Here is an 11,251-nt window from a genome sequence, read left to right on the forward strand (position 1 = left end):
GGCTTTCTGCAAAGGGTCTTGCTAACTGGAAAAATGTTTTCTGTTTCCCTTCCCACAAATGCTCTTCTAACACAGGCAGAAAGCATCAAAGAGCTCAGTGGGGCAGGACCTTTTACTGTCTTCGTCCCACAGACAGATTTCATAGGAAACACCACAGTGGTAAGTGCCCTCCCATGCCAAGCTGTGTTGGGTGTTTGACAGCTCCAGTTGTGGCAATGTCCCCCAGGACTGCTCTGCCCAGTGAATCACGGCAAAGGGGCTGCACCATGGAGAGTTAAAGGCATCCCCTGTTCTCCATCAGTGTAAAAGCAGAAGTTTGGAGGCATCTCACTGAGGAGACAACCTGGACAGGGGTGGACATATCTCCTTTTGTAAGGAGACCCTTGTTGGAGATGATGTCTTGTGGGCCTCAGAGGCATTGTGCCAGATCAGTGGTGTAAGGGGCCTTTGGTGCTCATGGGGCTGGTAACAAGAAGGCTCCCATGCATCTGTGACAGACCCCTTACTCCTTCTCAGGAATAAGAGAATAGCAGCTTTTTGGTGTCAGTGTAATGGAATATCCTAACCCCATCACTGACTAGTCAAGCTGGTTGAAATTTCCCAAAGCTCTCAAAAGGTTTTGTGCCTTCAGTGTGTTTTGGGGAGACCATCTTTCCTTCAGGGATGAGTCAGAGGGAACTCAGGCAATCCAGGTCTCCCTCATTAGGGCTGGGGGCTCTGTGTGCAAGGCAAAGTGCCCTGGTGTGACCTCACTCCTGTTTTCTGTCTGTAGTTCGAGGAGTGGAAGAGCAGAGGCCTCCTCCGGGACCTGCTCCGCTACCACATTGTGGGCTGCCAGAAGTTGCTCTCCAGTGACCTGGAAGGCCAGGAGTCTCTTACATCTTTATCTGGCCACAAAATAAAGATCACAGTGAATGAGGTACTTCCCTTTGCTGTCCCATTTGTCAGGATGTCACTTTTCCTGCCATGTGCAGGCACTGTGGTTGTGGCAGGTGACTTGCCCGGGGCCCACAGGATGGAGCTGTGCTGGTGCCGGCCTCAGCAGGTCCCCTCTCCCGCAGAATAGCATCACTCTCAACGAGGAAGCCAAAGTGCTCACGAGTGACATCGTGGGTGTGAACGGGGTCATTCACTTCATCAACAAGATCCTCATTCCCGGTGACCTGGTGGGCCGTAACGTTTCCTCAAAGCTCTCACAGGTAAGGCTGGAGCCGTGCCCTGCTGTCAGGGCTGTGGTGTGCTCAGAGAGAGGATCTCTCTCCCAGCAGTGCTGCCTCAGCCCAAAGCTGCTTGGGCTGCTCTTCCTCCCTGTCTCTGCCTGCCTAGGGGTTGTCTGAGGCCACAGATTTGGCTTGCGAAGGTGACAGCATTTGTGGGATATTTGGAACATAAGGAGCCTTTTCCATCATGAGGGAATAACAGTTCTGGATGCAGGCAGGAGGATCTTGTCCCGTGCCAGCCATTACACTCCTTTTCCAGCACAGAGCAGGTTGCAGCATGAGTTTGCCAATGTCTCTCTGTGACTCCTTAAGCAAGCATTAGGGGTTTATAGACCCTGCATTTTACAGAATATAACATATTTTCTGTGCAGCACAACAGAGTGCTGGAATTCATCCCAGCTCCTGCCATAGCAGTGTCTATCCAGGATGAATCAGAAAAGTGGTGGCTGCTGAATGCCAGCCCTTTGCAGGCCAAACCATCAGCATGACAGTGACAGAGATAAACTTGTGTTTAGCTACTGTAGTTGTCTGTCTGGTTTCTCCCCTGCATTGCTGGTCCTGGATGGGGAGCCCTTGGCGTCAGTTGTTTGCTTTCTTCCCTGTGCAGCAGAACGTCACGGACGTGGCCGAGGCCTTTGGGTACACCATTTACAGCAAGCTGCTGCAGGTGAGCCGCTGCCCCTGCTGCCCTGGGGAGGTGCTGCGCGCCCGGGCACGGTCACTGTGTGCTCGGGGCTCCCCCTTTGTGTCGCTGTGCTGTCGGGCAGGACGCGGAGCTGCTGCCGCTGCTCGCTAACCCCGTGCACAGACCCTTCACGCTGCTCTGGCCTACGGACGCCGCCTTCAGCGCCCTCCCGGAGAAGCAGCAGAAGTTCCTGTACCGCAGGGAGCACCGCGACGTGCTGGCCTCCTACCTCAAAGCACACATCATCAGGGATGCCAAGGTAAACGTGACAGCACGCAGCCTTGTAGCTGCCAGGGCCACTCGAGGTGCCACTGTCTGCTATGGCTGTGTCAGAGTGACCTTGCCAATACTCTGCTGCCGTGGAACACACAGCGGATCTGTTGTCTTGAGAAGACCCAAAGCTGTTTGAGCACTTGAGGCATCTACACTATCGTGGTGAACCTCTGGTGGCTGAGCTGAAACCTTCTGTCATCAGCTTCTGGGGAGCTGCAAGGCTCACAAACAGGCTGTTATGTACAGGGGTATGAGTGAGGGGAGAGTCCAGCTGAGCAAAGCCAGGCCCTGCTTTTACACCCTGGCCTCTCACTGTGCAGGAATCTGGGACAAACCCAGCACAGTTGTGCTGTGCCACCCACACCAGCTTCAGGGACTGCCACATCACACCCCTCTAAAGCTGGCCACTGACCCCTGCCCTCACTATGTCTTAACACAAACTGCCAGTTTTGTCAGTCTCTCCTTCACATTCTTCTTTTTCCCTCTTAGATTGTTGCTGGTAACGTGCCCCAGGTTGAAACCATACGGACCATGCATGGCTCCACCATCTCATTCAGCTGCAGCAAAGCCCACGTGGTGAGTGTTGGCGATTCCAGGCTTGGCTTCCCATGGAGCAAGTGTCCCTGGGCATGGCCATGGGGCAACTGCTGCTTCTGTCAGGGAGTGAGCACAGAGCCGGGGTGCTTGCAGGCTGGGACGCTCCATTCCCTGACTGCAGCTGGGCTGTAAAGAGGCACAAGGCATGGCCAGCTGGCAGGGAAGTGTACAGGTGGCTGGTACCTGCACATGAATGTCACAATGACCTGGCAACAACCCTCAGAGGGCACGTGCTGCATGGACAGAGGCCATCCTTAGGAGAGATGGCTGTGAAAAGTGTTAATTAGGAAGGGTGGTCAAGGACATGTGCACAGAGATTTTTGAGTTCTTGGAGTGATTAAGAAGCCACAGCAGCCAAAACCGAGCCACTTTTGGGTGATGCAGCCAGGATGTAGGATGTGCCAGAATCACAAGTTGCTTTCTTCCTCTGTTAGGGGGAGATTCTGCTGGGGAATGGCGACGCCACCATCATCCAGAGGCACATGGAGTTCAATGGGGGCATTGCTTATGGCATCGATAGATTGTTGGAGCCACCAGATCTGGGGTCTCGGTGTGATGAGTTCACCCTGACTGAGCTGCAGGTAAGCGCCTGTGATGAGCTGAAGGAGGATCTGGGCCACCCGTGCAGCCCCATGCCTGGGAACAGGGATCTCTGGAGGGCTTGCTGCCCTTCCTTGGAAAAGCTCTGAGCAGCAAAGAGAGGCAGCAGCAGCATGTATTGAGTTGTTGAGAGGTTTCTTTCTCCCCTCCACAGGGATCTACAGAGAGCTGTGGACTCTGTGGCTTCGAGCCACCCTGCCCTGCTGGCTCCGTTCAACGGGTAAAGCTCACAGCTTTGTCACCAGGGAGGCCCATGGGGGACTGATAGCAACACCCATGTGCCCCTCATGTTTTAGCAGCAAAATGAAGGCTCACCTGCGTGTGGCAAGCCCTTGGCTCAGTCACATGGTCCATGCCTTGCTCCAAGTCATGCTGGGCTGAAAATTATGGGGTCCAGTGGTCTTTGCTGGGTCTGTCCTGTGTGGGTGAAAGTGGGGGTGGCTCTGGGGGATTTACAGCAAAAAAGCTCAGCCTGCGAGTGGCTCAGGGATCCCATGGCAAGCAGCCTTGGGAGGTAGTGGCTGTACCCCTTTCTCACTGCTGGCTTCTGACATGTCCCTGAGGTTCCTCTGGGGCTCCATTGTCACCAGCCCCAGCACAAGTTAGGGAAGCCTCTGTTGCTTGCCATAAAACTGAATGAGTGGCACAAAAAAAGTCAAGGTGAGTTATCAGAGACCAGTGTGGCAATCTCTGTGTTCTGCCTGTTTCCTCACAGGGGGAAACCAAGCGCTGCTACTATTATGGAAACCACCTGCTGAGGAACACCTTCCTGTTCCACCACAACTCCCTGCTGAGGCCGGCGTGGCCACCACACTCTCCGTGGGACCCCTTCAGGAGACACTTCTCTTCCAGGGGGCCTCTCAGACGAGGCTGCAGGAGGAGCTGCGTGTCCAGCCACTGGGTCCCGCAGTGCTGTGCTAACCACTATGGCCGGGACTGCCGGGGTAAGAGCCACACCCCTGTCCCACACCGGCCGTGTCCCCTGCGGGAAGGTGGCATGGCTGGTTCAGTACATCCAACATCCATGAGTGTGCTTCCATGGAGAAGGGTGGGCAAAACCCCAGGCGGGGAGCCCCAGCCTGTAGAGGGTGCAGGGAGCAATACCCTGAGATTATGACAGGAGTTCCCTTTCCTTGGAGAATATCTTGTCTCTGTGAAGAGCCCTGGGCACAGGGCTGCTGGGGGTAGCTGTCAGGCATGTCACTCATCTCTAGATGTTGTCAATGCTCAACCATTCCCTGGCATCTGCCCTCTGTGCCATGGGCAGCTTTCACGTCCTTGGGTGAGTCTGCTGTTAGTGTGGGGCAGGACAGCACAGACCCAGCACATCACAGCAGGGCTTCTTCCCAGGCTGGAAGCTGTGCCAAATTTGTCCCTCTTGCCCCCATTCCTAAATTTTGCTGTCATGGGATGTCCCCAGCACTCAGTGCCAGAGTGCTGAGCTGTCTGTGGTCCGAGCAGCCCGTGAGCAGCAGCTCAGGGACACCTGGTGTGCGGGGTCTGGGGGGAAGGGGCAGCGGGTGGCAAAGGGACCCTCCAGCACAGGGTCCCTTTGTCACCAGAGCCTCGCTAAGGTGCCCCATTTGCAGCGTGCCCAGGAGGGCTGGAGGCGCCGTGCAACAACCGTGGCACCTGCGATGACAAAATCGGCGGCTCGGGGATCTGCAACTGCAGCCAGGAGTTCATCGGGACGGGCTGCGAGCTGTGCGCGCCCGGCAGATACGGCCCGGAATGCCGAGGTACCGGGGCTGGGGCTCGGGGCCTCAGGAGAGGGACACTGCTGGCCTCACCCCCTTGCAGTCCACGACTGATAAGGCCACAGCGTCAAAGACCCCTCCTCGTTTGTCGAGTACAGCTGAGAGCCCCAGTTTGGGAGAAAGTATTTCACTGTACTGTGAGCTGCGGGATGCAGAAGTTGTGATGAACCCCGTACAGAAAGAGCATCACCTGGCACATGCTCAGCAAGGACCTGTGCCCATGAGAGACAAAAGCAAAGAGAGGGAAAAAAGAGTCCTCCATCCTCCCATCCCAAACTGGGCCTCACGGGGTCTCAAGGAATGTTTCAGAGTGAGAAACACATTCCAGAAACGCCCAGGGGAGAGAACTGATGGGGTACTGTGTGTGCAGGGGCTTCTCTTCCTCTGAGAAGGGCGTGTGTGACAGGGGGCCAGGACTGGCAGGAAGGGATGTGTCAGCTTCCTGTGCCCATCTTCACACCTGCCCACAATGCCACATTTCTGCCACGTGGCTGTCCCAGGGCCCTTCCACCAAGGCATAAATGCTGTGTTTGTCCATTCCTCACAGAGTGCAACTGTACTGAGAACGGTGTGTGCAACGGAGGCCTGCACGGCGACGGCTTCTGCTTCTGTGCCGAGGGCTGGACTGGGGACCGCTGTGAAATCAGACTGGGTGAGGGGTGCTCAGCCATTCCCTGGGACCCGCCTGCTGTTCCCTCAGACCTGCTGCCACATGGCTGCTTTCCCAGGAGCTGGGCAGTTCAAGCAGCTGTTCAGAAATATCTCCAAAAAGGAGCTCTCAGTTGTGAGGCTCATCCCAAGATCTGCCACATGCTGTTGAATTTCACAAGGGTTGGGGTGGTGAGGAAGGGATGGAGGAGAAAAGCTCTACTGGATCATGAGCAAGTCGCTGAGCTCAGAGGTGCTCCAAGCAGGGCTCGAGGCTGAGGTGAAGATCTGAGGCGTGCTCGATGGAGTAACAAACCTCTGTGTTTGGGCCAGGCACCTGCAGAAGAGAACGGCGGGAGGGAGAGAGGTGGCAGTGTGGGGCGGGTGGCCTCTGGAGCAAAGGCTGGTGGCGGCAGCCGTGCCCGTGTCACAGCCCTGCGGTCACTGTGAGCCGGGTGTGTTCTGGTTTCAGTGGTGACACCCACCTGCTCTCCCCCGTGCCACGCCCAGGCCGCCTGCCGCGCCGGCAACCTCTGCGAGTGCGACCTGCACTACGAGGGGGACGGGAGAAGCTGCTCAGGTACGGGCAGCCGCGGGACACGGGGCAGGACAGCAGGTGTCCGTCTGCCGATGGCCATGGGGGTGACAGCTGGCAGGACAGCCAGGCTGACCCCCAGGACACCTCATGAGATGGTTTAGTTAACTCAGGACTTCCCTCCCGCAGTGATCGACATGTGCAGCCAGGACAACGGGGGCTGTGCCAGGCACGCACAGTGCTCACAAACGGGCGTGAACGTGTCCTGCGCCTGCAGCCCCGGCTACCGAGGGGACGGCTACATCTGCGAGCCCATCGACCGCTGTGCTGACGGCAGGAACGGGGACTGCAGCGAGCACGCCCGCTGCATCAGCACCGGCCCGGTGAGCGCGGCCCCGAGGGCCTGGGAGAGCCGCCCAGCCGGGCGCCCTGGGACAGCCATGTGACAGTGTCCCCCCTCCTGCAGTCCCCTGCCCCTCCTCTCCGGTGCCCTCAGGCGCTGCGCTCATCCTGCGGGCGCTTACCGCCAGGCAGGGGCTGTGCTGCTGTGGCAGTTCTGGGGCTGAGGCTGTTTTCCCCCACTCCTCTGTCTAAGGAGCAAAAGCTGTGTCGGTTGTGTCATTCCTGGGCTGGTTTGGGGGCTCCTGGATGGTCCCTCAGGGACAATGCTGGCCATTTTTGCTGAAGAACCAAAGCTGATCATCACAGGCCAGAAGATGGGACTGGTAGCATGGTGTAGTGCAAGAGTCAGGAGCCACGTACCTCAGCTCAAACAAACAGCATGTGCCAAGGACTTGATGTGACATTGCCTGGGTGTGGGCGTAGAACTGGCCATGTGGCCTTTCACAGCTCTGTCACAGCCTCAGCAGGCTGTAGAGGCATTCTGAAGGCTCATCCCCGTCTCCACAGGGATGCAATGATCCCCAGTGTGTTTGCACTCACACAACTGCCACCCTTCCCTTGTGCTGCAGAACGAGCGGCGCTGCGAGTGCAAGCAGGGCTACGTGGGTGACGGGATCCAGTGCCTGGAAGAGGTCGTGCCCCCTACGGACCGGTGCCTGGAAGACAACGGGCAGTGCCATCGGGAGGCCATCTGCACTGACCTGCACTTCCACGGTGAGTGTGCTCAGCCCTGCAGGGCCAGGGACGGTGTTCCATGGAGAGGCCACATTCCGTCATCCTTCACCTTTGGCCTGGAGCTCCCCTCAGGAGAGCTGCAGGGTGGGATGGCCAAGGGGACAAGGACTCACCTCTGTAGCTCGGCATGGTTTTCACATCTCACTTTTCCCTACATGTCATATGGGGAGGGCGAGCCACCCTTGTCTGCTCCATGTGACGTGGCTGCTGGTGGCAGTGGCTCCCGTGTGGAAGGCAAGAAGCTCAGAGGAAGCCTCTCCCTCACCTGTGCCTTGTCCACATCCCACCCTCCTTGGCAGTGCTGCCCACGGTCACACAGGGACCCACGTGGCTGCCCAGGGAGGTGGCTCTGTGTGTCCTGTACTGATGCTCCTGGGCTCTGGTATTTTGCAGATAAGACCATGGGTGTGTTTCACCTGCAGTCACCCCAGAAAAAGTATGACTTCACCTACGAGCAGGCTCAGGCAGCCTGTGCTGCAGAAGGCGCTTCCCTGGCCACATTCCAGCAGCTGGGAGCAGCGCAGCAGGTCAGGGCAGGGGTGGCTCTGTCCCCTGTGGGGCTGGGACAGGCCATGCATCTCCCACGGCCTGGGCCAGCCCAGGGGTGACATGTGGGTGGGTGACCTCTCAACCCCTCAGCCAGGCCCTGTTTGCTCCATCTACATCCATGAAACAGGGAGGGCTGGTGGGTCTTGCCAGGCTGGGATGGGACTTGTGACTGTGCCCAACACTTTGGATGTTGGGGGTGTGGTGATGAGGCACAATGGGAATGTTCATTGGGGCAGAAAATCTGGGACAGAGCTATTTTTAATCTAATCATTGATTTTCCTCTTCTAGATGGGATTCCATCTGTGCTTGGTGGGTTGGCTGGACAATGGCACAGCTGGATACCCCACAGCCTACCCCAACCCCAGCTGTGGCTCCAGCCGTGTGGGCATCGTGGACTATGGCTCCCGAAGCAACCTGAGTGAGACCTGGGATGCGTTCTGCTACCGCGAGAAGGGTGAGGGTGCCAGCACTTTCCCTGGGGACAGTTCTGTTGGGCACAAGAGCTGTGTCAGGGCAGCAGGCAGGGAACCGCCCTGGAGCATGAGGGCAGGTGGGCACACTCCCTCTCCCCATGTCCAGAGGGAATGTGCTGGGGTATCCAGAAATCAACAGGTGCTCGGTGCAGCCAGCACTGGTGAGTCCAGTCACAGCCTGGTGTTCCTTTGCAGACGTGACCTGCAGCTGCCGTGATGGGTTTGTGGGAGATGGGTACTGGTGCAGTGGGAAACTGCCCGATGTGCTCGCAGACCAGGACCGCTTCTCCACCTTCTACTCCGTAAGCACCGCTCTCCTGCTGCTGCAGGAGCCGCAAGGCAGAGGGAGAGATCAGCTGGGACAGGGAGGAGTTGGGGTTCGGTCTGTCTGCAAGGTAGGGGCTACAGACACAGAGGGGGTTTCTTTCCAGGGCTGGGGGTTCCTAGGCCAGGGAAGGGGATAGCATTGTGCTGCCAGCAACGTGCTGATGGGGAAGATCTCCCATCTCTTCCAGATGTTGCTCAATTTTGCCAATGACACAGAAGAAGGACTGGATTTTTTCATGTATTTGTCTGATGTGTCTGCTCCCAAAACTCTCTTTGCCCCTCTGAATTCTGGCTTTGCAGACAATGAGGTAAGCAAGCAGGGATGAACTATCAGAACCCCAGAGGAGAGCAGGTGTCACCAAAGCTGGCATGACATTGTGAAATAGCCTGGGGAAGGAAGAGGAATGTGGGTCAGAGAGGACCAGTGGATTGGAGGTCTCCAGTCCAACCATTCCCTCAGAAGAGCCATTTAGGTCAGGATGCTCAGAGAATTCTCCAGCTGAGCTTTGACAATCCTAAGGGTGGCAAATCCCCTTTGCTCTGCACATTCTGTGCCATGTTATCTGTGAATGAAGCTGTCTGTGGCCACGGAGAGAGCCTGGGCTTGGCTGGAGGGGCTGCACATTAGCAGGGAAAGGGAGAGACCAGCTCATCCATTTCTCACCCCTGTGCACTGGTGCTTATTCAGACACTGACAGGAGAAGAACTGAAGCTCCACGTGTCATCCAGCAATGTCATCCTCTTCAGCTTCAACCTCACAACGGGCACCATCATCCCATCCCAGTCAGGATACGACCTCCATGTATCAGAGCTCCCAGCAAGCAACACTACAAAGCGCTCAGTAGGTTTAGCCTTGGCAGAGGGCAAAAACACCTCAAGCTTTCACCACATCTCTTTTGAGACAGGGAATGATGGGGAGCCTTTCTGGGCAGGTGACATCATCTGTGTCCTGTGCTGTAGGACGCCAAGGGGATCAATGACACGATGATTGTGGAGTGGGACATCATAGCTTTCAATGGCATCATTCACGTGATAGCAGAGCCACTGAGGATCCCACCGCCCCTTGTGCACCTTGGCCAGGTGAGTCTGGGGCATGAACAGGGCTGGCATCAGGCCTGGGGATAATGTGACAGTCATCCCAAGAACTGGCCTTGTCCCCCGCTCTCTGGCACGGCTCATTTTGGGAGGGCTGCCACGGTGCCGCTGCAGAGCAGCAGCAGCGGCGGTGCCACCGCTGTGCCGGGGCAGCGCCGTGAGGGGCCCGCTGTTTTCGGCACAGGTGAACGGCGCGGCGCAGGGGCCGGGCTCGGTGGCCACGGGGACCCTGTCAGCGCTGTGCTTCGCGCTGGCGCTGCTCGCCGGGGCCGGCGTCGCCTACTACTGCGTGAGGAGGCGGCGGCAGCAGGGGCAGTTCGGGTACTATCAGGTACGGGCGAGCTGGGGAGCGGGACGGGGGCCGAGGGCGGTGGAAGGAGCCGGGGGTCGGGCGGATCGGCCGCGGCAGGCGCGCGGTCCCGGCGCGGGGTGCGGGATGCGGGCGGCTGCGCGTGAGGGGCCGGCCCGCCGGGGGGGGACCCGTGGGCGACAACGGGCAGGGGGTGGGCGGGGCTTTCCCCCGCGCCCCGATTCCCACCCGCCGCTCCCGCCGCAGGCCGATCTCCGCGGGGACGAGGAGCAGGACGAGGAGGAGGAGGCGCGGCCCCGGCCCGAGCGCGCGGGCCCGCGCAGCGCCAGGCCCCGCCCGCAGCGGCCGCTCGTGGCCATCCCCAACCCGCTGTACGGCGGCCACGCCCCCGACTACGAACCGCTGCACGTGAGCCACGCCCCGCCCCCTCGGCCCCGCCCCCGCCCGCCCGCGCTCACGCCGCGCTCTCTGCCCGCAGGAGCCGCCCCTGGCGGACGCCGGCAGCGACCCCCGCGCCTTCCCGCAGTGACCCCGAGCGCGCCGCGCCGCAGCGCGGGGAATAAACAGCTCAGCGCCACCGCCTGTGCCCGCTCTGCCTCGCCGCCCCGGCCTCCCGCCGCCCGCCCCGCCGGTACCGGCCGCCCCCAGCAGGTGGGAGCTCCAGCCCCGCGTGCCCCCGCCCACGCCTGTCATGGCCCCGTACGAGGCGGTGCCTGCCCAAGCCCCCGGCACCCAGAGCCCGGCTCAGCCGCTCCCAGGGACGTACGGCCCTCCGTGCAGCATCCCCCGGCGCCTCCCGGGCCTCGCTCCTGTGCCCTCCCACCGCCCATGGTCAGGTACACCTTTCCGGGTGCCCCTGCCTGCAGTGCCGCTGCAAGGGCACCGCTGCTCCGTGCCGAACGCCCCAGCCGCGCTCTCCAGCCCAGGCTGCCGTTGGTCGTGCCCCCAGGGCAGGCAGGGGAGCCCCGCGAGCGCAGTGAGCGGGTTAGTCAGTTAGTTACACATGCTGCAGACGTTTATTGGGCTACACACTACACACAGCACA

At 59.2% G+C, this 11,251-nt stretch overlaps 1 protein-coding gene across 3 annotated transcripts in view; it reads left to right on the plus strand.

Moving 5' to 3' along the window:
• The window catches only part of STAB1 (stabilin 1), a 52,898-nt gene extending 42,114 nt beyond the window's left edge, over positions 1-10,784 (plus strand). For 2 of the 3 annotated variants that reach the window (XM_038148711.1, XM_038148712.1), the window contains exons 48-70: positions 76-159; positions 773-919; positions 1,062-1,199; positions 1,828-1,887; positions 1,988-2,164; positions 2,668-2,754; positions 3,210-3,356; positions 3,530-3,595; positions 4,091-4,319; positions 4,965-5,114; positions 5,680-5,784; positions 6,253-6,360; positions 6,505-6,698; positions 7,287-7,431; positions 7,846-7,979; positions 8,290-8,455; positions 8,670-8,776; positions 8,990-9,109; positions 9,490-9,642; positions 9,762-9,881; positions 10,081-10,227; positions 10,453-10,614; positions 10,685-10,784. In XM_038148711.1, the coding sequence (XP_038004639.1) occupies positions 76-159; positions 773-919; positions 1,062-1,199; positions 1,828-1,887; positions 1,988-2,164; positions 2,668-2,754; positions 3,210-3,356; positions 3,530-3,595; positions 4,091-4,319; positions 4,965-5,114; positions 5,680-5,784; positions 6,253-6,360; positions 6,505-6,698; positions 7,287-7,431; positions 7,846-7,979; positions 8,290-8,455; positions 8,670-8,776; positions 8,990-9,109; positions 9,490-9,642; positions 9,762-9,881; positions 10,081-10,227; positions 10,453-10,614; positions 10,685-10,735 (2,997 nt within the window). In that variant the 3' untranslated portion in view covers positions 10,736-10,784. The remainder of the gene's footprint in view (positions 1-75; positions 160-772; positions 920-1,061; positions 1,200-1,827; positions 1,888-1,987; positions 2,165-2,667; positions 2,755-3,209; positions 3,357-3,529; positions 3,596-4,090; positions 4,320-4,964; positions 5,115-5,679; positions 5,785-6,252; positions 6,361-6,504; positions 6,699-7,286; positions 7,432-7,845; positions 7,980-8,289; positions 8,456-8,669; positions 8,777-8,989; positions 9,110-9,489; positions 9,643-9,761; positions 9,882-10,080; positions 10,228-10,452; positions 10,615-10,684) is intronic. The other variant, XM_038148713.1, reaches the window with a different exon arrangement.
• Positions 10,785-11,251: the final 467 nt, after the last annotated feature.

Source organism: Motacilla alba, chromosome 12, assembly GCF_015832195.1.
Source record: "Motacilla alba alba isolate MOTALB_02 chromosome 12, Motacilla_alba_V1.0_pri, whole genome shotgun sequence".
NCBI classification, from domain to species: Eukaryota; Metazoa; Chordata; class Aves; order Passeriformes; family Motacillidae; genus Motacilla; species Motacilla alba.